This window comes from Jaculus jaculus, chromosome 3, assembly GCF_020740685.1.
Source record: "Jaculus jaculus isolate mJacJac1 chromosome 3, mJacJac1.mat.Y.cur, whole genome shotgun sequence".
Classification (NCBI taxonomy): Eukaryota; Metazoa; Chordata; class Mammalia; order Rodentia; family Dipodidae; genus Jaculus; species Jaculus jaculus.
In genome coordinates this window covers 179,324,090-179,351,447 of record NC_059104.1, presented here as the reverse complement: position 1 = coordinate 179,351,447, position 27,358 = coordinate 179,324,090, and the positions used below count along the sequence as shown (strand labels likewise).

Below are 27,358 nucleotides of genomic sequence, written 5' to 3'. Positions count from 1 at the left end.
CTTCTTTTTTTTAAGGTAGGATCTCACTCTGGCCCAGGCTGACCTGGAACTCACTATGTCATCTCAGGGTGGCCTCGAACTCACAGCGCTCCTCCTGCCTTTGGCACCACGCCCGGCTCTTTTTTTTTTTTTTTTAATCTTTCCAGCATTGGGGAATGGAATCCAGGGTCTTATGCATGGTTGGCAAATGCTCTACCACTGAGCCAGATCCCAGCCTGAGACCTGATTATTGCCTCAGTTTCTTTCTGTTCCCTTTACCCCCGTTTACTCACCACCACTATGCATTACAAAGCTGTATCTCTCACTTTCAAAACCATGGTCATGTCTAAAGCAGGAGACCCCACAATCTACAGGAAAAATCCATCTCCATGAGACAACAGGGCTCTACAACCAGAAACAGCCCTGTGATCCTGGATTAGGCAAAAACCTTAGTCCCATTGGGGTACATTTAATATTCTATTTAAAAACTTTCCAGGTATTGCCAAGTGTGTCTTCCTACTGCAGATGTATAAAATACAAAAATAAGGGGGTTCTCACTAAGGACATGTGTGTACTTACAGCTGGAATATCAACGGGGAAAAACGACGACGACACCAAAAAAACAAACAAAAAAAGGAGACACAAGTCCAACAGGAAAGCACGTTTAAGTGACTGCATTCTTATAATTCCACTTTAGCATTGCTCAAGGAGACCAAGCATTATTTATCTTGATTTGCTACCAGGAATTGGAAAGAGACTAGCAGGAACACTATCTACCCACTGTTTCCTAATGAAAAAATATGCTGTTTCATTAATTATGTAAAAAAGAATTTCGTTCTCGTATGCAAATTGACACAAGACAGTACATGGCCTTTCTATCGTACATGTTCACGATGCTGAGTACCAAGTCTTCCATAGGGCAAAATAGCCAGCAGACAGCAGTGTATCTTAACGGGCCAGGGGGCTGAGCTGTGGGAGGTCAGGACAGTAAGAAAGGGAAGCTCGGAATGTTGTGATCAAAGCCTGCCTCTGGCTGATAGATAGAGAAAGAGACCACAGGGAATTTCTCAAACCGGAGGGCTTCTCACAAGGAGCCTAACGGGGTGGAGTAGTTTAAATGAGAAATGTACCCCCCAGAGGCTCACTTGGTCCCCAGTTGGCAGCACCGTGTTTTTTTTTTTTTTTTTTTTTTTGGAAGGTAGTGGAGCCTTCACTTGGGGGTGTAACCCTTGCTAGAGGAAGTCGATCCCTAGGGGAGGGCCCTAAGGCTTTATAGCTTGGTCCCATTTTCTGTCTGCTTTCTACTTCCTGCTTTGCCAAGACGTGTGGGGTTCCCGGCTGTCCATCCCTGCCACCTTGGAGATTCCTGCTGACATGATTGGTCACAGTGAGGAAAGTGACTGAGTTCAGGGGACAAGGGAGCCCCACACAAGCTGGTGTCTGTGACATCATGATGAGGCTTCTAAGAGGAAGACCCAACATTGGCCTTGTTGGATTGAGGAGATGAGTGTTTAGTACCATTACTTTGAGCTTTCAGATAATCTCCCCTGCCTGCATCGTGTTCCCTAGGCCTCACGCCACCTTCTCCCCTCAGCCCCTCTCCTGATCCCGCGGGCCTCACAGCAGAACTCTGTGGTGCCACGTCAGGGTCACATGCAGGAGATACATGCAACCACCAGCCCTCCAGTCACCCACGCAAGGAAACTGCCCTGCTTTGGTTTAAATGACTGACATTTTTCCTTGCCTGGAATTAGCCAGTAATTGCATGTGGGCAGACTTAGCCAGAATGGTCTAAATGATCAATTAGAAGGCAAAAAGGAGTTCCTTTCTTTAAAGTTCAAGGGTCTCTGTTGAAGAGCCCTACTTCCCAGGCGATGCTCTGATGGGCCTGCACCCAGCTCTCTGTGGGGCCCGAGTATATTGTACATTTGCCTAACGATAATGAATTGAGTACTTCTTTTGCAGGAAAAATAGGGCATGTCCATTACATGCAATCAAGCAGAAAAGGCTGGGAGATGCACCACTCCACTAATTCCAAACAGAATGCTTCCCAAACGTCACCCTGAAACCAGAACGTGGGCTTGCTACAAATCTGAAGGAATTAAGAGTAATTTTCATCTGCACAAAGGATTTGTGGGACATGACTCCTGCCACACACGCAGTATTAATTGGGTTAAATTCAATTTGGCAATTTCAGTGTGAATCACCAAGCCCCGGCCTGGCCTGCCCTCCCCTCGTGTGAGATCAGAGCTTCTCTCTGCTTCGGGCGTGTAGGTGTGCCTGAGTGATGCACGCACACACACGCACGCACACACTTCGGAACAAGCGCAGAACGGAATGCAATCAACCAGTTATTCACAGAGAAGTTGCTCAAAGAGGGAGCACAAACGCTCACGGGTAGCAAGTCTCCCAACCTCTGAGCCTCGGTTTCCTCAACTGTACAACGGGGTAATGACATCTACTTGAGCGGGGTTCTGAGGGCTCATGAAATTTGAGTACCACAGAGCGAGCCCTGTGTGTCGACGACGTTGGCATGGTGTCTACCCGTCGGTGGTGACCTTGGTTGTCTCCATGTTCTGGGGAGTGTTCCACACCGATGGTGATTCCCACACCGCAGGGAGGGAAATCTGGGCACTGCACTGGGATGGGGGCAACTTTCCAGGGCCACTGCAGGGCCTGGGAGCGTGTGGTCAGACCGCTGGGTTATTGGTCACTTCCTTCCTGATTTCAACGGCCGCCATCCCCGGGGCCATCGCTGGGCTTGTGACAGAGAGCAGAGACAGGAACAAGCAGGGCCAAAGCAGTTCTGGGGCTACCCTGGTGCCCCGCGGCAAGCGTGGCTGGGCAGTGCGGCGGGTGGTGACCCAGGGCCTTCACTCCACGTTCCGGTACTTGGTAAAGAGGTTGTATAGCACTCGCAATGTGGACTTCAGGTCACAGTTGACAATGTCTGCAGAGGAACACAAAACCATCAGTCACCTCGGTGGGGCACACAGTTCAAGGTGGGCACTGGCTGGCCACTTCTGTCCCCGACTCATGCGTGTCTGTCCAGCGTGGCTCTTGGGTGCTCAGTGCCACCGGGGCAGGTGTGGAGAGGTGGGCACTTGGGTAGACCGTGCAGTGAGCACGCAGGGCAGACAGGCAGCAGGGGCGGAAGGGTGGGTTCCAGGAGTCTCACTTGCTGAAGTAAGCAGACCCCAGAGCATGCAGGCTGCCCCAGTGTCTCTGGGTGAGAGGGACCTGGTGTTCGCTCTGCCTGGAGGCTCACCTGTCCCTGAGGCCTGTCTTTCCTGTGTCTGCCTTTGGTTCTTCTAGGTAGGGTCTCACTCTAGCCCAGGCTGACCTGGAATTCACTATGGAGTCTCTGGGTGGCCTTGAACTCACGGCGATCCTCCTACCTCTGCTTCTCCTGAGTCCTGGGATTAAAGGCATGCACCACCACACCTGGCCTCAGAGTTCCTTTTTAAAATTTGTTTGGTATTTCAAGGGGTGTCAGCTGCTAGGGACACAGGGCTGCACAGGATGGAGGGGACCAGGCAGGGAAGATTCAGCAAAGTCCACTTCACATGAAGGACAGAGCCATGCAGAGGGCTAGGAACTAACCCAGCTTCCCGTCCTCCCTCTCTTCCTCCCTGTCCTTCTCTTCTCTTCTCTTCTCTTCTCTTCTCTTCTCTTCTCTTCTCTTCTCTTCTCTTCTCTTCTCTTCTCTTCTCTTCTCTTCTCTTCTCTTCTCTTCTCTTCTCCTCTCCTCTCCTCTCCTCTCCTCTCCTCTCCTCTCCTCTCCTCTCCTCTCTTCTCTTCTCTCATTCCCTTTCCTTCCTTCATCCCTTTTTTCTTCCCTCTTCTCTATCCTGCCCCATCCTTTTCCCTTCCACCCTCCCTCCTTTTCATCTCTCCTTCTCTTCCCCTTCCTTCCCTCCTTCCCTTTCTCTTCCCTCCTCTTCTCCCATCCACATAATGACCTAAAGTAACAGGAGCCTGCCAGCTAACGAACTGGGCAGAGAGCTAGGTGTGGTGGCGCACGCCTTTAATCCCAACAATGGGGAGGCAGAGGTAGGAGGATCACAGTGAGTTTGAGGCCACCCCAAGACTACATAGTGAGTTCCAGGTCAGCCTGGGCTACAGCAAAACCCGACTTTGAAAAACAAAAAAAGAACTGGACAGAGCCCCAGGAGAGCTGGCTGGGTCTCGCTAAACTCAGCTCTCACAGAGCTGAAAGCTAGAGAGGTGGTGTGGGTGGGGGACCGCTGGCTCCTGAAAGCAGAGCTGGGATGATTTTTGTGGGTTAGAGGCTGGGTCTGACCCTCTGACACATCACAGCCTTCATCCATCCCTTCCTCCCTTCCTCCCTTCCTCCTCCCTTTCCCTTTTCCTTCTATCCACTGTCCATCCATTTCCAGGTCTCCCTCTTCTCCAGGCCTCCTTCTGCTGGCTCCCGCACCTTCTCCATCCCCTCAGCCTTCCCTTATTGAGCCATTCTTTGGAGAACTAAACAAATTTTAAAAAGGAACTCTGAGGCCATGCGTGGTGGCGCACGCCTTTAATCCCAGCACTTGGGAGGCCGAGGTAGGAGGATCACAGTGCGTTCAAGGTCACCCTGAGACTACATAGTGAATTCCAGGTCAGCCTGGGCTAGAGCAAGACCCTACCTAGAAAAAGAAAAGAAAAGAAAACAACAACAAAAAAAGGAACACTCTACTGTTTAGGAATTCACACCTGGGAAATGAAATGATAAGGAAAAGCAAACGCAAAACCAGTTCTAGGCCCCCTCCCCCTTCCCCCCTGAAGTGTGTTTGGGGGGAGACTTAGAAAGGAGAGGATTCTGTTCAGACAGGGAGGCTACAGAGTAAGGGAGAGGGCACTCCTGAGAGCTGCTATTCCTCCTGTCCTTGACCAAGGTGGTGGCTGTCTGGGTGCCTCATCTGGTAATATTTCACTAACCTCCACCCATCTGTGTTATGCTTCATGGTGGTTTGATTCAGGTGTCCCCATAAACTTCGGTGTTCTGAACGCTAGTCTCCCCAGCTAATGGCAATTGGAAATTAAAGCCTCCTGGAGGTGGTGTATTGTTGGGGGCAGGCTTATGAGTGTTATAGCCAGTTTCCCCCTTGCCAGTGTTTCGTGCACTGTCCTGTTGCTATGGTGCACCTTATGTTGGCCAGGGGGTGATGTTCACCCTCTGCTCATGCCATCGTTTCCCCTGCCATCGTGGAGCTTCTCCTCGAGCCTGTAAGCCAAAATAAACCTCTTTTTCCTACAAGCTGCTCTAGGTTGGGTGATTTCTACCAGCAATGCAAACCTGACTGCAACATGCACCTTTTACTCAAGTCATTTTTTAAAATAAAAATGACATTGGAAGAGCTGGGAGTGGTGGTGCACGCCTTTAATCCCAGCACTCAGGAGGCAGAGGTAGGAGGATCGCCGTGAGTTCGAGGCCACCCTGAGAGTACATAGCGAGTTCCAGGTCAACCTGGGCTAGAGTGAGACCCTACCTCAAAAAAAAAAAAAGACACTGGAAGTAACTGTACAGGCGGTCAGCCAAGGTAAGTGATGTCAGACAAGATAACTGCTCTCCTGGGATGCCAAGCTGGGAGAGACGGCACTGAGCCACAGGGAAGGAGGCCAGGCTGTGGCCACACTCTGGTCCATAGAACCAAGCTTCCATAAAGTCAGGGCAGAGCCCTTCGGGGCAGGTGGGGTGGTGACTGCCTTGGTCTTGGGGGCTGTTGTGGCTGGAGCTGCCATAGCCAGGTATACAGAGACCCAAGACCCCAGGCTCCAGGTAATATTTCAGCTGTAAGCCAAAGGTTGTCAGGCTGTGAACTCTGTAGGCTCCCCTCACCTGGACACCCCTTCCCACGCCTGATCTTGGTTTCACACCAACCCAGCTCTGCCCTAGCTGGGCCCGGGCACATGTCAAACTCTCCTGCTGATAGAATCTGGGATCCCCAGGGGGCACTCCAGAGAGGCCTGGAACCCATGGCTGCCCTTCCTTCCTGCTTCCCTGTTGGCCTACATTTCAGATTCTCCATTTGGGACCCTGGTGGGAGGGTAGGTGAAGGGCTGGTCCCTGTCACCTTGCCCTGCTTGGGTTGAATCCCAGGAAGAGGTGCCTCCAGAGGGGATCCTACTCCCCCTCCCCCCGGGGGCTGATTCCTGTCCTTCCCACTGCTTGGGCTGAGTGTAGCAGCATTCAGATTTTACACAGGTCAAACAGGAGGCTGTAACTCTAGGGAGGAATTTCTGGAAAGGCAGAGTGGGGGGGGGGGCGATGGGAGTGTGTGTGTGATGGGCAAGGCAGAGGGGCTCTGAGGTCACTGTGCCAGGCTTCTAACTGGGGCTCCCCTTGTCCTCTCTCACCCACTATGCCCATGAAGGTGGCCCATTAGGCTCTGAGTATGGGTGGATGGGATGTGCCACCACGCAGACTCCAGCCACGGCTGTGCGAGCCTTTCTCGTGTCCCACGCCTCCTCTACTATTTGTAAGGACTACTGTGACATCATGGGGACTCCTGGGCTAATCCAGAAAGATCTTCTCATGTCAAGCTCATCCGTTTAGTAGGTAACATGACCAGATTCCAAGGATCGAGGTGTGGACTTCTGAGAGTCCATCTCCACTGCATGAGGGCACATGGTGTCTAACCTGGCTGTGCCATTCACCTTGGCCCCGGCAGTTTCTGTGGTCAACACCTGCTGAGCAGAGTCTGAAGTGTCTGCCACCGTGAGCTCTGAGCACTCTTTGTCCAGGGCCGTGGGGAAGAGGGCCAGAGAGCTTTCACATCTGTGGTTGTGGATGACAGCCACCCCAGAGATGGCTAGCAGAGTAACCCTCATTGTTCACGGCAGTCTGGTCCTGGCTAGCGGATACCACAGTTCACATACGCCACACACAGCCTGCTGTCCGGACCTCAGGCCCGCCTGAGTCCCGCCTGCCTGGCTGCGGTCTGAACCATATCCAGCGGTGATTTTACTTGATGATGAGAACGCGAGAGACACGTGCGTTTGTAAGACACGTCCACTAAAACAACAAGCCGCCAGCTGCATGCTCTTACTTCTTTCAACCTTTTCTTTCTTCTTTCTCTACCTTTCCTTCTCCCCTTTCCCCTTTCTTTTCTTCACTTCTATTTCCCTCCACCTCTCCATCCCTTCACTTTCTGCAAAGGACATTGAGCCCCACAGTCTTTCACACGCTAGATAAGTCATCTACCGCGGAGTTGCGTCCCCAGACTTGTTTTCTACCTCTTAGCTTGAGACAGGAATCTCTAAGTTGCCCAGGTTATCCTTGAATTTTCTACGCAGCCCTGGTTGAGCCTGGACTTGCCTCCTCCTCCCCAGTTGCCAAGATTACAGGACGGCACCACCAGGCCTGGCTCCCTGTGCCAATATTTCAATGGCTCCAGTGGTCACAAACGTGATGCTTCCGTTGGCTTACGTTCATGACTGAATGTAATTCTGAAGCCTGGGCATCAGGCGTTGTCTGAGACACAAAGTTTCTAGTGGATTTCAAGGCCCCACAGAGCTCTGAGCTCAAGCCGCCCAGCAGAGAATGACTGTTCCTGACCTCAGTGACATCTTTTTTTTTTGTTTGTCGAGGTCGGGTCTCACTCTAGCCCAGGCTGACATGGAATTCACTATGGAGTCTTAGGGTGGCCTCGAACTCACGGCATCCTCCTACCTCTGCCTCCCAAGAGCTGGGATTAAAGGCATAAGCCACCACGCCTGGCATCAGTAACATCTTGCTGGGAGAAATACCTCCACCCCAGCCGATGCGGTATGGAAACACCTTCAAAGAGCTCCCCCTAATGCCTGCAGCGTGGGCTGGGCACCACACTGCCCAGGTAGAAACACAGAGAATAGACTTGGTTGTGCTGGGATCCACTTCTCTTCACAAAACACCGCTTCTGCTCCCCTTTATGCCCTGGAAAATTTCTGCATGGGCACAGTGCCCAGTGCAACAGCAAATCACACGGGTGTGTTTTTCCACTCACATTGCTCAGGAAGGTTCACACTGAGCCGTTCAATAATTGGACAAGAAATGTCATCTCTATGCTGAGATGGTCTAACAGATTGACTGACATTGGGAAAATCATCTGTCCCGAGGAAAACAAAGGCTTGAACACAAACAGATCAGAACAAGTTTGTTTCTAATCTGTACCAGGAAGTTTCCATGAAGCTGTCCCAGACCCGGGCAGCAGACTGCAAGGCCAACGCTCTCCTGCTGAGGCTCCTGTCCTGAGCCAGGTGCTTGGGGGCTGCCCACTGGGCACTATGAGAAGAGTCCCATGGCATCAGGATGATGAGAGTGGCCTTGACAGGGCCAGTACCCTTGGGGGACACCTGCCATCTAGAAGTCTGTCTGCCCTTAAGGGTGACCTGGGACATAGGAAAAGGTAGGAATGAGAGAGAGATGTTGGCTAGACTTGGCAGCGCCAGGTCATGAGCCAGGATCCCCACTCCCCAGCTGGGACTGTGGCTCATTCTCTTCTCAAAAAACCAAAAAAGAAAAAAGTGATGCAAGCACCTGGTATGGGCTGGAGAGATGGCTTAGCAGTTAAGCACTTGCCTATGAAGCCCAAGGGCCCCGGTTCGAGGCTCGGTTCCCCAGGACCCACGTTAGCCAGATGCACAAGGGGGCGCACGTGTCTGGACTTTGTTTGCAGTGACAGGAGGCCCTGGTGCGCCCATTCTCTCTTTCTGTCTGTCTCTTTCTCTCTCTGTCTGCCGCTTTCAAAACATCTCTATCACACCTTCCAAAGCTCAGGGTCTAATGCGGAAGAGGTGGCAGAAAGAATGTAAGAGCCAAAGGAAGGGTAGGACTCCTTACAACGTGCTCCCTGCCAGACACAAAATGGCCTGGATATCCATGACCTCACAGTGTCTGACACTACCTGCACAAGACCATCTTAATAGGTGGAAAAGATCATGACATCAAAATAAAAGAGATACTGATTGAGAGGGGGAGGGGATGTGATAGAGAGTGGAGTTTCAAAGGGGAAAGTGGGGAGAGGGAGGGTATTACCATGGAATATTTTTTTTTAATTTTTATTTATTTATTTATTTGAGAGCGACAGACACAGAGAGAAAGACAGATAGAGGGAGAGAGAGAGAATGTGTGCGCCAGGGCTTCCAGCCTCTGCAAACGAACTCCAGACGCGTGCGCCCCCTTGTGCATCTGGCTAACGTGGGACCTGGGGAACCGAGCCTCGAACCTGGGTCCTTAGGCTTCACAGGCAAGCGCTTAACCGCTAAGCCATCTCTCCAGCCCGGAATATTTTTTATAATCATGGAAGTTGTTAATAAAAATTTGAAAATAATAAGAAAACAAAAAAAGCCAGGCATGGTGGCACATGCCTTTAATCCCAGTACTCGGGAGGCAGAGGTAGGAGGATCGCTATGAGTTAAAGCCACCCTGAGGATACAGGGTGAATTCCAGGTCAGCCTGGGCTAGAGTGAGACCCTACCTCGGAAACAAACAAACACACAAACAAAAAAAAAGCCACCATATAACTACTAACTATTCCCAGAGCAGCTCATGGCGGCAGGTATGCTCAGCAATGGAGAGGTGACTGAACGCCTATGGCGGGGTGAGCCTGGAGTATAGACAAACACCGAGTCATCTGATGTAACAGGAAAGAGACTTGGAAGCCTCAGGAGTCTTGTAACAAACTGTTCATGGAAACTGAGGAGCTACTGAGCCTGTCACCCAGACCCCCCAAACTAAGGTGCCGCTCAGTTGCCACCGAGCCCGGGAGGGAAGGGCGGAGTACCTTCTGGCCGGGGCTTGGGCTTCTCCAGTCCTCCATCTTGCATGAGCTCAAACGCAAAGGAGACATTCAAGACCTGGCGGGAGAGACGGGGTGCCTAAGTCGTGACACACTCTCCTTAGGTCCTGAGGACCCGGGACCTGCCCCTGGGAAGTACAAGAGCCCAGTATGATTGCCACGGGAACCAAGGCTGAGCTTGTGTGAGGGAAATGGACTGGTCTTGCTAAGGGTGGCTTTGCCCATCCCAATTGCCACTGGAAGGGGTTCTTCCTGTGCATCCACTTCCAGGACTTCCAATTTTTTTAATTTAATTTTTTTTTGAGGTAGGGTCTCACTCTAGCTCAGGCTGACCTGATTCACTATGGAGTCTTAGAGTGACCTCGAACTCATGGTGATCCTCCTACCTCTGCCTCTCGAGTGCTGGGATTAAAGGCGGGCGCCACCACACCTGGTTTAGGACTTCCAATTTTAGTGTGTCAGTGAACGTATCCACCCAGGGTCAGATGGCAAGGCATGTTCAAGAGGCACAGCAAAGTCTGTGTTAGACCAAACGACTCCTGACTTGCCAAGTAGGATGTGGCTGCCTAGGAAAGGCTGTGAGAACCAGCTGGCCAAAGCCAACATCAAACAAAACTCAACCCAAATCAACTTAAAAAGGGCTGGTGATATAGCTAAGTCTGCAGTACTTGCCTAGAATGTACCAGGCTTTGGATTCAATCTCCAGCAGTATAAAAATAAAATAAAATAAATCACTCAAGGGCTGGAGAGATGGCTTGGAGGCTAAGGTGCTTGCCTGCAAGACAAAGGACCCAAGTTTTGATTCCCCAGGACCCACATAAAGCCAGATGCACAAGGTGGTACATGCGTCTGGAGTTTGTTTGCAGTGTCTAGAGGCCCTGGTGTGCCCATCCCATTCTCTGTCTACGTGATTCTTTCACTCTCTCACTCTCAAATAAATAAATAAAAATAAAATATTAAAAGAATAATAAAGCACTTAAAATCACTAAGGGGCTGGAGAGATGGCTCAGTGGTTAAGGTGCTAACCTGCAAAGCCAAATGACCTGGGTTCCAGTCCCCAGTACCCACGTAAAGACAGATGCACAAAGTGGCACGTGCATCTGTAATTCATCTACAGTGACTCGAGGCCCTATTTCTCTCTGTTCTCTCTCTCTGTCTCTTTCTGCTTGCAAATAATTTTGGTTTTTAAATCGCTAGGCATGGTAGCACATGCCTGTAATCCCAGTCCTTGGGGAGTACCGCCACAAGTTCAAGTCTATCTTGGGTTATGAAGTAAACTTGAAGCATGCCTAGGCTATGGTATGAGACCCGTGCCTGGCTCAGCTCTCCCATCCGCACAACACAAAGGCCCAGGCTAACCGTGGCTCTCAGAGCTGACAGGTCTCCCAGCCACCACCTGTCACCTCTGGCAGAGACACGCCCGTGCAACTGCAGGAACACGTGCCTAGCGGAACTGGGTTAGGGGAGGCGTGAGCGAGGGTTCTCAGGAGGCCTGGGGTCTGGACTGGCTCTCTCCCAGCGGGGCTGTCAGGTCAAGTACAAGCGAGGATGTGGGCTGCAGGTCCCCCAGAGGCCCTTCCTCTTACCTTCTGCTCGAAGCTGTCTGGGGTCAGGAAGAAACTGTGTAGTGGTACAAAGTAGCCTTCCAGGAGTCCCATGAGCAGCACCAGGTAGACCCCATCTGCAAACTGCAGAGAGCCAGGCATTGGCTGGAGCCTTCTTCATTGGCTCCATGTTGTGGGGAGGCTGCTGGCAGGGAGGTCCACTAGGGAGCTGCCCCTGGACCCGATGGTCAGCATGAGAGTCACAGGTCCATGGCCCAGGGTCAGGTGACCCTGCACTAACCGTGTGACACGGGGGCCAGGGGCGGGTGAAGTGTGGCTCTCACTGTCAAGGCACTTGTGGCATTCACGGTCCCAGGGGAGACGGCTAGGGATGCAATGTGGCACCTGCCCTGCATGATTTAGGAAGGTCACCTTGCCTACTGGAGCGACACTGCTGTACGTGTGGACGGTGAGGAGTCAGCTAGGGCAGCCTTAGGAAGGACGGGTGATGTTCAAGGAGAGAGGCATGAGTCCTGCTTCTCAAACAGAGGGAAAACTACGGCGTCACCCTGGCCTGGCTTCTCCCTGCTGCCGTCTCTCTTCTTTAGAGCACAGAGGACAGATCATCCCAGTGTGGCCATTAGGAATGTGGGTTCCCATCCCAGTCCTGCTGGCTTGCTATGGGACTTGATCCTCTGTGCGCTTCATTTTCCTCTCACTGGTAAAACAAGGGCATAAGCACTGTAGCGCCTGCTCCACAGGGTCAGCGTGAGGATCAAGCCAGGAAACAGACGTGAAGTGCCTGGGAGCTGCTGGGCATTTAAGGCACATTTAATAAGAACTATTGCTGCTGCTGTCTGGAAAATGACAAAGCGATTAGGACTCTTGTTGGCCAAGCAGGGTTCTGCACGTCCTGGGTGACCCAGAGCGTGAGTGGACTTTGGAGGAAGTTAGGGTTTGGGCACGTGAGCCGACACACAAAGGTTGGATGCATGTCTGGCATTTTTGGACTCTTTACACGTGGCTGGTCCGCCACGTTTGTAGGCGTGGACAGGTGCTAGAGTGTTCAAGAGCCTGTGCTTCTTGGGGTCACCTTAGAAGGATGAAAAGAACTAGTGCTGGAGTGTGCGGTCCCTGAGCGTCGGGGGGACTGGTCTGTGCACGTACGGGGGTTCATTCTCGTAGGTTTTCTAAAGACAACTCACTGGACGGGAGGGGGAGATGGCTTAGTTAGTAAGGCGCTTGCCTTGCAAGCATGAAGATCTGAGTTCTGTACCCAGCAGCCACGTAAAAAAGCCAGACGTGGTTGTCCATGCCTGTTATCCTGGTACTGAGGAAGCCATGGCAGAGACAGGCGGTGGGTACCTGGTGCTCACTGGCTGGACGGCCTAGCCTGCTCCAGGCCAATGAGGAAGCCCATGTGCAATAAAGGTGGAAGGCTTTCCTCAGGGAACTACCCTCTGGTATTTACATTGCTCACTCAGACACGCATGTGCATGCCAACACACACCCCTAGGAAAGGTCCCATGGAGATGCAGTCCATCTCTCTGACCAGGACATATCCATGTATCATCTCTCGTGGCTATGTGCGTAGACCTGTCCCTCCCACACTTGGGCTGTCACCCACCTGGGTCTCCAGTTCAGTGACCTCCAGGTTCAGTTTATTCAGATGTTTGTTCACAAAAGTGATGAGAGTCTAAAAAAGAAGCACAGAGGTCCAGAGATGGAGACCCCCCCCAACACTGTGCTCAGCCAGGAGGTCACCCCAACATTCGTTCACTCATGAAGATGGACTGCTTGTGCAAAAGTCTTGGAGCCACAGGGTGACACACAGGCTCCTGGCTGGACGGTCTACAAGACACAGGGCTGAGAGGGACAAGGGAGTCCTAGAGGCAGGATGACATGGGGGTCATCTGAGTTCGGGGTCTGGAGGACAGAAGGGGAATTGAGAAGCAAGAGAAAACAAATGACCCTCTGGGTCCCTCCTGCCAATCTATGCTTTGGAGGCACCACCTGTGCCCAGGGACATGGGGAAATCTGCATGAGCAGCAGGGAAGATGGGGGTCAGAGTGGGTGGGAAGACAAGGCGGGCGCCCTGATGGGAGAAGGGCCCGGATGAGATGCCAGCAATGAACTAACAGCCATCAGGCACAGCCCGGGGTCACAGGGATAAGGTGGTGATAGCAGTTGTGGGATGCGCTTCACCAGTGTCTTGTGGGAACCTGCCCCTCACTTCCCCAGGCACCCCGCACCCACCTTCTTCACCACATTCAGTTTGTCTGGTGCATGGTCAAACAGGGTGTCAAAGGCATCGCGTTCTGAAAGAGAGAGACACACTGTGCAGCCCAGAATGGCTTCCTGGTGGAAAGCTCAGCCAGTCTCAGACCATGAACCTTTGATGGCCAAGCAGCTGACTAGTGTGGGGGTGCTCCAGGGTACAGCCTGGGTATTTCTGGGACCCCTGTACAAGTGTGGCCACCAGGAGACAGGGGTCTAGCAGGTAGCCTGACCTGAGATCCATCCTTTCTACCCACTATTTCCATTCCACCATATCCTGATGCCGTCACAGCTCCAAAGTGTTTCTGACATTCTTTGGAGGTCATCTGTTATCCAAATACCAAATCACCGTGGTGTCTAATATTCAAAAATAGCCAAGACAACCACCCTGGCAAAAGCAGAAGCAAGAAAACTAAGGGCCAGTTTGTTCCAGGACAGGACATGGTCTTCCTCCGAAGGAATCCACTTCTGTTAGTGCTCCGTGCCTCAGTTTCCCCTGAGTACAAAATGCCATCTTAAAGATGAGTGTCTCCCAGGTTTTCATGGGTATGAAAAGCATGTGTCCCATCAGCTCTGACGCGTTCTCCCAATGCACACCGTCTGTGTTACCAGCAGACCCCTTTGGAATGCTGCCAAGGGTGGCAGAACCCAGCCATGTCACACATCCCTGCAAGGATGCTTCTTGCTCTGGCTGCCAAGTTCTCTGGACCAGGAGGTGACGACGTACTGGGAAGTGGAGGCAGAGGCAGAGGCAGGACGAGTCTGCCAGTCCAGCATGGGGTGAGGAGGGTCTGGGACCAGCGGCCTGCTGTTTCCACTTGGACACTGATTGGCAACGCTGAGACTCCAGGGAAGGGGACCTCTGACCCTTATGGACTCTATAAATAAGCCAGCCAAGCTCTAGGAAATGGGCAGAGGGAGTGGAGCAGATGGATAGTGCCCAAGTGTGTTTAATCACCTCTTCATGTCCCTTCCCACCCAGCCAGTGTGCCGCCCCAGGCTGGGGTAGACCCACATCAGGCAGCAGAGGGCTGCTCTTCTCGGTCGCTCCAGAAGTTAGTACCACCACCATAGCCACCAAGATCATGACACTCACCATGTCTTCCGGAGAGAGCCCTGGAGGAAAAGAAAGGGTTCAAGGTCATCCTCAACTACATAGTGAGTTCTAGACAAGCCCGGGCTACGTCAAATCCTGTCTCAACAACAACAAAGGGGAGCGAGATCATGCGTCCAGTCATGGGACAGCACACTGTCCCACTCTGAAGGGTGCACACCTCCCTGCCTGCCCCGGCAGCCCATCCCCAGCCGAGGAGCTCAAAAGCCCTCCATCTGTTGATATTTGGTCCTGGGCTGTCTCCAATTAAGAAGACTTTATGACTACCTATTTTTGCCTCTGCTACACAGATTACTGGTGTTAATGCAAAGTTTGGCATAATGATGCTTAAAAGCCTCATTCTTGTCTAAAATGGAATCAGATTGTGCCTTGAAGTTTAGAAAGAATAGCAGACCAGGGGCTGAAGAGTCCCAGCTGGAGGGTCCTTTCTCAGGAGCAGAGACCAAGCAACTTGAGGTGTAGGGTTTGACCATCCAGATTTGACTGACCCATGTTCAACACTCCAGATCCCATGTAAGCCAGACGCACAAAGGTGAGGCAAGCACAAGGTCTCACATGCCCACTAGATGGCACCAGCGTCTGGAGTTTGATTACAGTGGCTGAGGCCCTGGTGCACCAATTCTCTTTCTCTCTCTAATAAATAGATATAATAACAACAAAAAAAGAATCATCCTAGGGAGCATTTGCTGGGAACATGTGAGGACCTGAGTTCAATTCCTAGCAACCGTGTAAAAAGCAGGTCATGGCTATGTATCCTGGTAACTCCAGCCCCGAGTGAGGCCGAAGCAGATCGCTGAGACTCTGCCTCAGGGAAGTGCAGTGGGAAAGCCCTCGAGGAGGAAACCTCTGCTGAAGGAGGGTGTCCCTGTGGTCCTCCGCACGGGAGTGTCTGGTTGTACAGATGTGCACACCGATGTCCACACGCTGCACCTACATTCACGCCCACCCCTGTCAAACTGTCCTGAGATGTCATAAAGACCGTGCCCGTGTTTGTGTCTTTGTGTAGAGGGAACAGCGTAACATGCAACGGGGAAGGTTGTTCTGGAAGCTGAAACCTCACTCTCCTAGTGGGGACAGTGGTTCCCCCACGTGACTGACTCTTCTCTCTGGCCTGTCTTCCTCTTTTCCAGAAATGAAGCGGTGGGCACAGGGTGGCCCAGCTGTCTTCCTCAGCTCAGAGTCAAGGCCAAGATGTTGTGTGCCCTACAGGTCCCTGTGGCCCTTCAGGAGCCAAGGTAGGTCCTGGGAGCCATGTGGAGGTTCTGGGATGGGGTCTCCATGGGCCACGTATGCGGCATGGGCAGGGACATGCTATATTTCTGCGTAGCCCTCAAGCTCTTTTACGTCACATGCACTACAGTCCCCATAGTCACAGCCCCGACTTCTGTCAGCCAGGCTGGGAAACACGAAGAGGCTTCCTACAGAAGGGACGAGTGGAAGGGTTGGATTGGCTGGTACAGGGAAAACTGAGGGGCAGCAAGGTGCTGCTCTGAATTCTTCCCACTTCAGAGATGGACAGACTGAGGCTAGAAAGGTTCAGGGACACAATGTGGGCGAGGCCAGAGCTTCCTGGTCTTTTGGCTACACTGCTTTTATAACAGGGCAACAGAGAGAAAGGTTGGGGGTCAAGGGCTGCTGGAATCTAGCCTTGTCCCACTCTGTGGAGTGGGGTTCAGGATCCACCCAAAGATCCCAACCTTTTCTCCCCCTCAAACCTTGGATTTCCTTCTAGGAACAAAATCCAGGCTGGCGGTGGTGGCGCATACAGCACTGGGGAGGTGGAGGCGGGAGGATGAGAAATTTAAGGTCAGCCTAGGCTACGTGTCAGGTGTCAGGCAAGCCTGGGCTATGTGAGGCCCTATCTTAAAAAAAATTGAAACCAACAAAACACAAAACAATACAAAAAGCACAGCAAAACCCCTAAAATAAGCAACACAAAAAACAAAACCCCTTAAATCAAGCTAAAATAAACAATCTCCCTAAAGAGCCTCAAAATTCAGAAATTAAATTTCCTATGGCAAACGTTTTATAAATACTGATCCTCTAATTCCTACAAGGAAATGGGGAAAAAAAACCCTCAAAAAATAAAACCAAAGCAAGACAACTTGAAGGTAGAAGAGGGGCTTTCTAGAAGGGTCGTGGTACGTGACCAAGCAGATCAGATTCAGAAAAGCAAGGCAAACGTCATCCCTTTGAAGATTAACAATTTAGATTCAGCTTCATGTTTATGGCATGATAATTTCATGCTGGTTGGCTTTTTTGGGGGGGCACACTTTTTTTCCTGGAGTGCCACAAAATTAGAATTTTTCAATCACTGCTAATTCCCCTCTCCCAACACTTCCCCAGCCCAGGCTGTAGCTGAAGCATCAAGAGGCATGGTTTGAATACTGGAAAAGGCTAAGCTATAATCATGGGCCCCGGCCTAATCCCTCTTGCAATCCCAATAAATGAAAACTAAATATCAGCAAATGGGTGAATTTCGGAGAAACATCTGTGTTCCATTACAGACTTGCTGGCAACAATGGTGTTGACATACTCTGTGTTACCAGTTATTTCCTCTTGGATTTGTCGAGACTGGAGGATTCCTTCTCGTTTCTGAAAAGGGGGGAGGGGAGTTGGGGAAGAGAAGAGGAAAAAAGAAAAAAACACATTTTAGAAAAATACAGAAAAATTGCTCGGCATTCCTGAAACTAAGAAAGCTGTGTTGAGGAAGTGGGCCTGGAGGCGAGAAGATGCTAGAAGGGAAGAGAGGCTATAATTTGCGGGCACGGGCTGTACCGTCTGCAGGGAGCACAATTAGAGTTTAGTCCAAATAAGTAGGCTGTTTCTTGGATGGGGAATCTTGCCTTTCTTTATTGGAAGATGTTGTGCTGGAAGCAAAGCGTTTGCCTCCGGGAGAGATCCGCAGTAAACCCAATGGAAATGAAGGCCAGGGTGTGATCTGCCTCCAGCTGAGGCCCCAGCAGGGAAGCCCAGAATCATGCAGCACTGGGAGCCAGATTGGGGGGGGGGCAACTTGGAGGGCTCAGACCCAGGTAGGGGAGACTTTTGTGCCACACCTCACTTAGGCACCTGGTCCACTACTGGGGACACATTAAACATTTATTCTACCAGCCAGCTGTGCCCCTCTCTTGTTCTAATTCACCTTCCTCATCTCTTATTTATTTATTTTTATTTATTTGAAGAGAGAGAGAGACAGAATGAGAGAGAGAATGGGTGCGCCAGGGCCTCCCCACACTGCAAACAAGCTCCAGAGGCATGTGCTAACTTGTGCATCTGGCTTACATGGGTCCTGAACCGAGGTCCTTTGGCTTTGCAGGCAAATGCATTAACAGCTAAGCCATAGCTCTAGCCCTCCCTCCCTCCCTCCCTTCCTCCCTCCCTCCCTCCCTCTCTTTCTCTTTTAAAGACAGGGTCTCATATAGTACAGGTTGGCCTTGCTTTCTATGTGATGGAGGATAGCCTTGAACTTCTGATCCTGTTGCTTCTAACTCCCATGTGCTAGAATTACAGGTTACCACCATGCGAGTCCCCACTTTCTTTCTCCCTGATCTCATACACCAGTGCTTTTCTGTACAAGACCCACGCAGGAGTTAGAACAAGACACCTTATCGTCACCTTCTTCTTCCTCTTCCTCCTCCTCCGTCCCCTCCTCCTCCTCCTTCTCTTCTCCTTCTTTTTTCTGTTTTTTCAAAGTAGGGTTTTGCTGTATTCCAGGCTGACCTAGAATTCACTACGTAGTCTTAGGCTGGTCTTGAACTCATAGCAATCCTCCTACCTTTCCCTCTCAAGTACTGGGATTAAAGACGCGCGCCACTACGCTTGGCTAGAACGAGACACCTTGGAACACGTACCTTGGCTCCAGGCCTCTGGGAACTTAGAATGAAAAGGAAGACAGGTATGAGGCAGGGGAGAATGGTTCCCTGAGTGGTCCTGGTGTGAGCCTGCTGTCTCAGCTTAGTGACGAATTGGACCCTTTCGCTCTCCTATCATTGTGGACGCCAGTTCTGGTGCTGCTCTGTGCAGGGGCATGTGCTGATGGAGGAATATGAGTTTGGACTTCCAGGTCAGCTACGACATCCAAGTCATCCATCCAAGGCTGAGATAAGTATTAACAAGGGGCCTCTGAGCTGGATGTAATGCTGCATACCCGTAATCCCAGCACTCAGGAGGCCGAAGCAGGAAGTTGTGAGTTCAAGGATAGCATGGGCTATATAGTAAGACCCTGTCTCAATATCATCCCTTCCCACCCCCCCAAAAGAAGAGGCCTCCAAACTCAGGTGGTTCAGCTGAAATGGTGGGGGGGGGGTGGACACAGGCATCTCCCTGAGGAGAGGTTATACTAGGGGGAAGGTGGCAGCCACGAGTGCCAGGAGGGAAGACTCACTCTATCAGGTCAGCTAGCACTGACCCTGGGCACAGCAGAGGTTGGCAGACTTAAGTCATCCATCCAAGGCTGAGATAAGTATTAACAAGGGGCCTCTGAGCTGGATGTAATGCTGCACACCCGTAATCCCAGCACTCAGGAGGCCGAAGCAGGAAGTTGTGAGTTCAAGGACAGCCTGGGCTATATAGTAAGACCCTGTCTCAATATCCTCCCTTCCCCCCCCCCAAAAGAAGAGGCCTCCAAACTCAGGTGGTTCAGCTGAAATGTATCCTGTGATCCTCCTGTCAAAACATCCAGAAACAGCCCCTCAGACACCAGGGTTCCCAACAGCCCCCAACACTAGGCTCCTTGCAAAATTCTTTCACAGAAGGAAAAACAGAGCCAGAGAGGGCCAAGGGGAAGAAGGAGTTATCAAGGAAAAAAAAATACATTTAAAGGGACCAGGTATTGGCTGGAGAATTGGCTTAGCAGTTAAGGCACTAGGTTGTGAAGCCTAAGGACCCAGGTTCAATTCCCCTGTACCCAGATCTGCCAGATGCACAGAGTGGCACATGCATCTGGAGTTTGTTTGCAGTGGCTGGTGGCCCTGGCCTGTCCATTCTCTCTCACTCTCTCTTTCTCTCTCCCTGTTTCTTACTCTCTTCCTCTAGTAAATAAATATAAAGGAACCAGGTGAAAATAAATCAGTACTTTTTCCAAATTCAGTTTAGCAACGTATCAATTTTTTACATGAGGCTTGTGGAATCTTTATCTCAGGAGGCTATTCCCAGACGTAAACCCTCATCTTCAAGCTCACACAGAATTAAATGCTTTTTTTTTTTTAGAAAGAAAAAGAAGTGGAGGTTAAGCAGCCCTCAACCAGCATCCTGAGTCACTTGTATCATTATTTATTCCCAGAAAGCTCAGCAGTTACTTCCTGCCAGTTTGGTTTATTTTTGTTTGTTTGTTTACTTTTTAATTTTAAGACAGGATCTCCCTATGAAACCTACACTAGTCTGAAACTCATTATAGAGGCCAGGCTAGCCTCAAACTCAGAGCAATCCTCCTGCCTTATTTTCCCAAGAGCCGTGATGACAGGTGTGTACCACCATGTTTGGCTATTTTGTCAGTTGTGAGTCCTGCTTCTGAGCCTATCCACTTGATAAGGTTTGACATGTAAAGGCTGACACACAAGCCATGGTTGCTGCCCACAATCCCGGCATGGTGTGGGGGGGGGTGGTGGACACAGGCATCTGCAGCAGGATTGTAGTCAAGGCTACATAGCATGACCCTGTTTCAAAAGAATGGGTCCCCCTCCCTGCAAAAAAAAAAAAAAAAAAAACCAACCCCAAAACGCACTAATGCCACTGTGTGTAATGTGTGCTTTTCCTGCACGCTAGCTAAATTGCCTGCAGGAGAAATTAACCCACAACAGCCTTCTGATGGCTGATAATTGAGCTCAAAATAAGGTTTGAGAAGAAGGCCTGTGGTGACCGCTGTTTCAAAATAGCAGTCCTGCGCTCCTGCTCCAATCAGCACGTTTTGTGTGTGGTAATTGCAACAGGTATGTGTTGTCATTTCTATGAGGGAGCTGTTGATCTAAGCTCTTCAATAAACGAATGACAGTCACAGACGACATGAAGGGTAGCTTGCATAAAAGCACTTCTCTCTGCTAGCAACAGAGGCACGACGCATTGAGGGTGACCACTGCGCTCACTAGGGAAATAAGTGAAGGAATTCCTGAGGGTAGTGATAGCGAGTCACCAAAGTTCTCTGGCCTGGACTCCGATGACCACGCTTCTCGTTTAAGAGCAGTTCTGGGTTCACAGCAAAACTGAAAGGAAGGTGGAGAGCTTTTCCCCTTTTGCTCCCAGTGCCCGAGCCACCACCACCACGGACTCCTTGTGGCCGAGCGGTGCCCCTGTTAACAACTGGGCAGCCTGCACTGACTCGTCGCGGACCCCAATGGGCTGTAGCTGACATTAGGGTGTGCTCTGGGGGCTGCGTCCTCTGTGGCTTTAGCTGTCACATTACCAGGCCCTGTTTCATGACCCAAGAGCCCCTCCCCCACACTGTTCCACCTATTCCCCCCCTCGCCCCATGGCAGGGTTTCAGAACATGGACTTGCTTGTGACTGCTGGTAGGAGACAGTGAAATGGCCTGAGTTCATGAGTCAGACACTCATCAGGACGCTGTGAGCTGGGTCTGGCCATGCACCGTGGACATACAGGACATCACGGGGGATGAAGGCAGGAACTCGACAATGAGAACCGTGAGCACCTGTCCGTCAGGTGCCCTCGACTCTGAACCGTGTAGCTTGGCCTTGTCTGTGGATAGCCTGTGCCCACTACCTGCTCTTGCTCCTGGCAGGCAGGACCAAGGTGTCATATTCCTGTTCTGCCTTTCAGATGCTTCACAGGACTAAACACTCACAAGGTATGGAGAGATTTTCTCTAAGACCGGATCTGTTACTGAGGAGTACCACTGGATCCTTCCATCTTGTGAACAGTGGATTCTGGGAAGCTCAGTTTAAAGGCCTTTTGTCCTGGAAAATGGAATACTGGATCCTGGAAGGTTTACCAGCGCTCAAAGCTCACTCACTGAGCGATGGCAGAGTTGCCACCCCCTTCCGTTCCAGAGCCCCGGATAGCCCTGGATACCCAGAGAGCCGTGTGTAAGGGGGTCTTGCTCTTGCCACATGTTTATTTGGAAAAAGAACAGAAACAAGCCAGCACAATGATGACCTTTTGCTAAATGGGCATAAAGTTGGAAAATAAAATTGCATTTGAGTATTTAATGGGGTTAGGAGCAGAGTGTGATAGTCACGGGGAGAGCGATCACACCCTCACGGTGGAAATTACACAGCCATATGTGAATGGAAACCCCGTCCAACAATCTGGAAACGATGACTGCAGGTCCCGCTGTGCTGTGCTCCGTGGCGAGAAGCAGCAGCTGGGGTTAAGCACACACGCTCACACACACGCTCCCTCCCATGCACCCATGCCTCTCCAATGCGTGTGCATCATTCGCTTAACCAAATGCACTCTGATTCTCCACACTGTGCAGGACACACGAAGTCACACTGACCACAGACGAGTGTGTGACACTCACGCGTCCTCCTGATCCACTTGAACTCTCACAGATACGGCGCTCTCACCTATCTGTCTCAGGGACTCTCCCAATACAAACATATAAAGTGGGGCTGGGGTGATGGCTTCGTCAGTAAAGTGCTTGCTGTGTGAGCATGAGAACCTAAATTGAGGACCCCCACCCCAGCACCCACGTTAATGCTGGCTGGATATGGCAGCTCGTCTCTGACCCCAGCTCTTGGGAAGCGGGTATGGGGTCACCAGGACAAGCTGGCTAGTTAGAATAGCTGAACTGGCAAGCTCTAGATTTACGTGAGAGACCATGTCTCCAATAAATGAGATGGGAAGAGACTGAGGAAGACATCCAACATCAACCCCTGGCCTCTACTTTCCCACACGTGTGCACGTGTACCCTCATACACACATACAAACATAATAACACATGCGCATGCACAGCCCCCACATACGACTCCCCAAACATGCAAAGCCCAGATACCTCCTAAAAGCTGCCCTGTGCACAAGCACGTGTTCTTCCATCCTTTGCACGCTTACCAGGCACACGTCAGCACGCGTCACATTCCTCTCATGGTTCTCCCAACACAGAGCACCCACGTTCACTCAGCACTCACGCAGCTGTCTGTCTACCAACATGCTTCAAGGGTCACGCAACTCAGCCTCAGCAACGAGTTAAGGACACACGTTCTCAGTGTGACATCCGGCTTACCTGGACCACGACCACTTGAATGGAAACATGGTCTGGGAGTCGGACTGGTGCCCGGAAATGCTGAGACAGAGCGACCAGCAGGTGGAGGATGGCCACCAGGCTCTTGGCGTGAACGGCTGGAACAGAAGAGGGGTTGACAGTGAGTGCGCCCTCGCCCAGTAATGGACGAGATAAGCAGCGACTGCATAAGCAGTGTGCCACCCAGCGCAGCCCCCCTTTCTGCAGCCCAAGGGCCAGGGGATACCCTTAATTATCACAAGCTTTATCCTGGGTCCCCTCAGTTCCTAACTGTCCCCTGGAGAGCTCTTCTTGGATCCTGTGATGAACAGCATTCCAATGTGGCCTCTACGCCCATCTCGGGTTCTCACGGGAACTGTGACCACAGCAGAGCTCAGGCCCGCATCCCTGATCATTCCCTTCCAATGACGACGCGCGCGTCTGCTCTGTACTCGCTCCCTCCACACTTGACTGTGAACCCTGGATCACCACCACTCCCCTGCCCAGGGCAGGGCACGGAGCTGACCCAGACCAAAGGAACCCTGGGTCCTTTCTCTGTCTGGGACTCTGGCTCCCAGGAAGAAGGCGAGGCAGGCGGAAGGCCTGTCTTGCACAGTGAGCGTAGTGCATGCCCCTAATGACTGGAGCAGCTGGGAGGGATATTCACCACCGAATTGGCGTCCACAACTGCCAATCCCCGTGGGGAATGCTAAGCGACTTACACCGGGGAAGGCTGGCGTAGGCTATTGGGCTGTAGAGGTGTCAGGAGATCAGCAGACAAACACGGACTCCCAAGGCCCAGGGGGTGGGCCAGCCGGGGGCTCGAATGTGTCTTGTCACCTCGACTTATTTACTGGCTACCTGACCTTGGGTGGGGCAAGCTCCTGAGGTCCCTGGGCCATCATCTCCTCGTCTCCACAAACAGGGTGACAGTTCCCACATGGACATACATGGTGTGAAGATTTCCTGAGATAATGAAGGCGCAGCTCTTGGCACGCAGCAAGTGTCCAAGAATGCCTGGTATTTTCTATTATAATTTATGTGAAAGTACCTGGCACCCAGGCAATCGAAGCCTGCCAGCCTTCTCCCTTCCTTTCTCATAAAAGGGAAGGTCTGCTAGGTTCTTTATTTGCCTGTGCGGCCCTACAGGCATCACAGTCTTTCATTACAGGGGCACTTAAGGCAAGAACCCAGAGTGCCATTTGTGTGCATGGCATGCACGGGACCCATTACGAGGGTGTCTCGGTCTCCCCTTGATCAATGAGTGCTCTGGAAGCAGCACTGAGAACTCAGCAAGAAAGGAAATGATTCAGACAGTCCTTTGGCAACCGGGAGAGTCGCTTGCTATCATGGTTGTGGCAAAGACTGCTTGGTATTGACAGGAAGTGGTAGCTCAAAAGGACACCAAACAGTGGGACCCTACCTTCCAAAAAGATTCAGTTCTGGCCTCATAGCTGGGACTGAGCCACTGACATGTTGTAGCCACCAAGGAACAGAATAAAGCCAGATCAGGATTGTCACACCAACCCCAGGCCCGATCCCCAGAGTTGCAAACACACTTGCTGTGCCGCCCTCTTGGAATGACAAAATTTTATGTTGGGAAAATTCAAGTCAAACAAGTTATTGCCTGGTGACATTGTCCATCATGTTAACTGTTTTGGTAAGCAGTGGAGAGTGATGTTAGAAAGACAGGCATGCACGGGACCCATTACGAGGGTGTCTTGGTCTCCCCTTGATCAATGAGTGCTTTGGAAGCAGCACTGAGAACTCAGCAAGAAAGGAAATGGTTCAGACAGTCCTTTGGCAACCGGGAGAGTCGCTTGCTACCATGGTTGTGGCAAAGACTGCCTGAGAGTGATGTTAGAAAATCAGGCAGGGCTGGAGAGATTGCTCAGTGGTTAAAGGTGCTTGCTTACAAAGCTTGACAATCTCGGTCCGATCCCCCCTGGTGTGTCCATACTTACTTTTTCTGTCTCTTTTAAACAAACAAACAAACAAACAAACAAGAAAGTCTAGGTAGTGGGAGTTATTCCAAAAGGAAGAATCACACACAGTCACATACAGCATGGACAATACTGGCAGCTACTATATAATACATTATTATCAAAAATATACCATGAGGACTGGGGATGTGGCTCAGCACTGCAAGGCGGTTCAGATCCCTAGTACCCAGGTAAGCCCGACACAAAGAGTGGCCCATGTGTCTGAGGATCGTCTGCAGTGGCGAGAGGCCCTCGTGTGCCCGTTTCCTCTCTCTCTCATTCTGTCTCAACTTAGAAATAAGTAAACAAAATATTAAAAAAAATATATAACCCCCCCAAAACATGCAAAGTCTAGGGGCAAGAAGATGACACCAACCAGTGGTTTGCAAGTTTATTTTCATATTTTTTGAGAACAGGATCTCATCATGTAGCCCAGGTGGGCCTGGAACTTTCTATATAGCCTGGCATGGTTTCAAACTCACCTGTCTACTGCCTGGGGCTTCTAAAAGGATATGGATTTCCATGTATGTATGTATGTATGGATGGATGGATGGATGGATGGTGTACATAAGTATGTATTTATGCAGAGAAGCCTTATGTTCTAAAAGTCAGAAGAGGGCTGGAGAGATGTTTCAGTGGTTAAGTGTACTCCCTGCACAAGCATGAGGGCCTGAGACTACCCTGAGTTCAAATCTCCAGAGCCCATGTAAAATAGTTGGGTGTGGCCATGCATGCCCGTAACTCCATTCCACAGGAGAACAGAGACCTGAGAATCGACTGAGCTCCACAAGTTCTAGAATCAGTAAAAGAAGACTCCAGCTCAAACTAGACCAGGCGGAAGAGCGACAGATAATGTTCCACTTCAGCCACCATAGGTGAGTGACCCCGCCACAGGTGAGCATAGTGGGTGCCTCAGGGCACATACATGTGCATTCATAAGCAAGAAAAGGGAGGGGTGCTGAAGAGATGGCTGAGTGGTTAAGACACTTGCCTTGCCTGCGAAGCCTAAGGAATCATGTTTGATTCTCCAGGACCCACATAAGCCCTACTGTCTCCCTGAAATCTCTGGGCTGGACCAAGCATGGGCTATGATCCCAGCTCTCCAAAGAGATGGTATGGTCAGTCACATAATGGGATACTTTGCACACACGGACAACCATGTTTAAGACAATGGAGCTATAAACATTAATAATGTTAAAGGGAAGCCGGATGTGGTGGCGCACGCCTTTAATCTCAGCACTCGGGAGGCAGAGGTAGGAGGATCGCCATGAGTTCGAGGCCACCCTGAAACTACATAATGAGTTCCAGGTCAGCCTGGGCTAGAGTGAGACCCTACCTAGGAAAAAAAATAATAATGTTAAAGGCAAATCCAACAGAAACAAGACAAGACTATCAATTTGTGGGTATATGCATGACTGTGTGGCTTTCTGTGCACAAATGCAAACATGCTTGTGGCCACCACTTGGAAACTATAAAGACCAAAAATTGTTATGTTAGAGTAGAAAGGTAGTTTATATTGTTTCCTATTGCAAAATTCACTTTAGAATAAAGATATGTCATATTTTCAATTAAAAATAATTGTAATAACTGTTCCATGTTCAGGAACCTTCATTGTTGCTGGCTCTCCAGACATCTCTTGGTAAGTTTCTCTGATGCTTCCCAGAGAGTGAGGCTGTCTGGAGCCTGAATCAAGTCAGGCTGGAAATGGGCAGAATAAGAGCCAGAATCCCAGCTTCTCTGTAGCAGCTGGGAGCTGCTGGGCCCAGACGCCTCTCCATGGCCAGAACACGACTTTCAGAGGGGCTGCTGAAGTAGAAATAGTTCTCCAAGCACATCTTAAAGTGGTACTATAAATTGGGGTAAATTTTCTGAAGGCAATTTGACAATAATGTATTGTGAACATAACAAACTGTGTACCTTTGGGCCCTAAAACATCACTCCTGGGTTCATCCTAAAAAGAATAATTATGGTTATCAGTGAAGAGAACTCAGGAGGCTGTACGGATATTAGTGCAAAATTGGAAAACCTGAAAATTTCATCTTTAGATAAATAAATGATGATACGCTCACATAACTTTTGCATATTGAAGTGTCATAATGAATATCTAATATATTGCAAATAACATAATTCTTCTAACATAAATTGATCTCATTTTTTATAAAACATTATATACACACACATACCTGCACACACAAACACACACACAGCCTCCTTTGTCTGTGGTTTTGCTTTCCCTTCTGTGGGTTCACTCACCTACAGTCAGCTACTGTCCAAAACATTAGTAGGAAATTCCAGAAATAAATAGCATATACATTTTTACAACACGTACCCCATTTGAGTTAACTGTGCCACTTCATACCACTCATGGTGTGAACCATCCCATGTCCAGTGTGCCCATGCCAGGTACACCACTCACAGAGTTAACTGTCTCCCAGCCTCAGTGTGAATGATCCCCCGGTCCGGTGTGTCCACACCAGACACACTACTAGTCTCTTGGCAGACAT

At 50.6% G+C, this 27,358-nt stretch overlaps 1 protein-coding gene across 1 annotated transcript in view; it reads right to left on the bottom strand.

Moving 5' to 3' along the window:
- Window positions 1-625: 625 nt before the first annotated feature.
- Parva (parvin alpha) overlaps window positions 626-27,358 on the bottom strand; it is a 172,535-nt gene continuing 145,802 nt past the window's right edge. The window contains exons 6-13 of the mRNA XM_045145426.1: window positions 22,876-22,991; window positions 17,233-17,291; window positions 14,679-14,698; window positions 13,562-13,623; window positions 12,933-13,001; window positions 11,348-11,449; window positions 9,747-9,819; window positions 626-2,929 (exon numbers count right to left, since the gene is read on the bottom strand). Of these exons, the coding sequence (XP_045001361.1) occupies window positions 2,853-2,929; window positions 9,747-9,819; window positions 11,348-11,449; window positions 12,933-13,001; window positions 13,562-13,623; window positions 14,679-14,698; window positions 17,233-17,291; window positions 22,876-22,991 (578 nt within the window). The 3' untranslated portion in view covers window positions 626-2,852. The remainder of the gene's footprint in view (window positions 2,930-9,746; window positions 9,820-11,347; window positions 11,450-12,932; window positions 13,002-13,561; window positions 13,624-14,678; window positions 14,699-17,232; window positions 17,292-22,875; window positions 22,992-27,358) is intronic.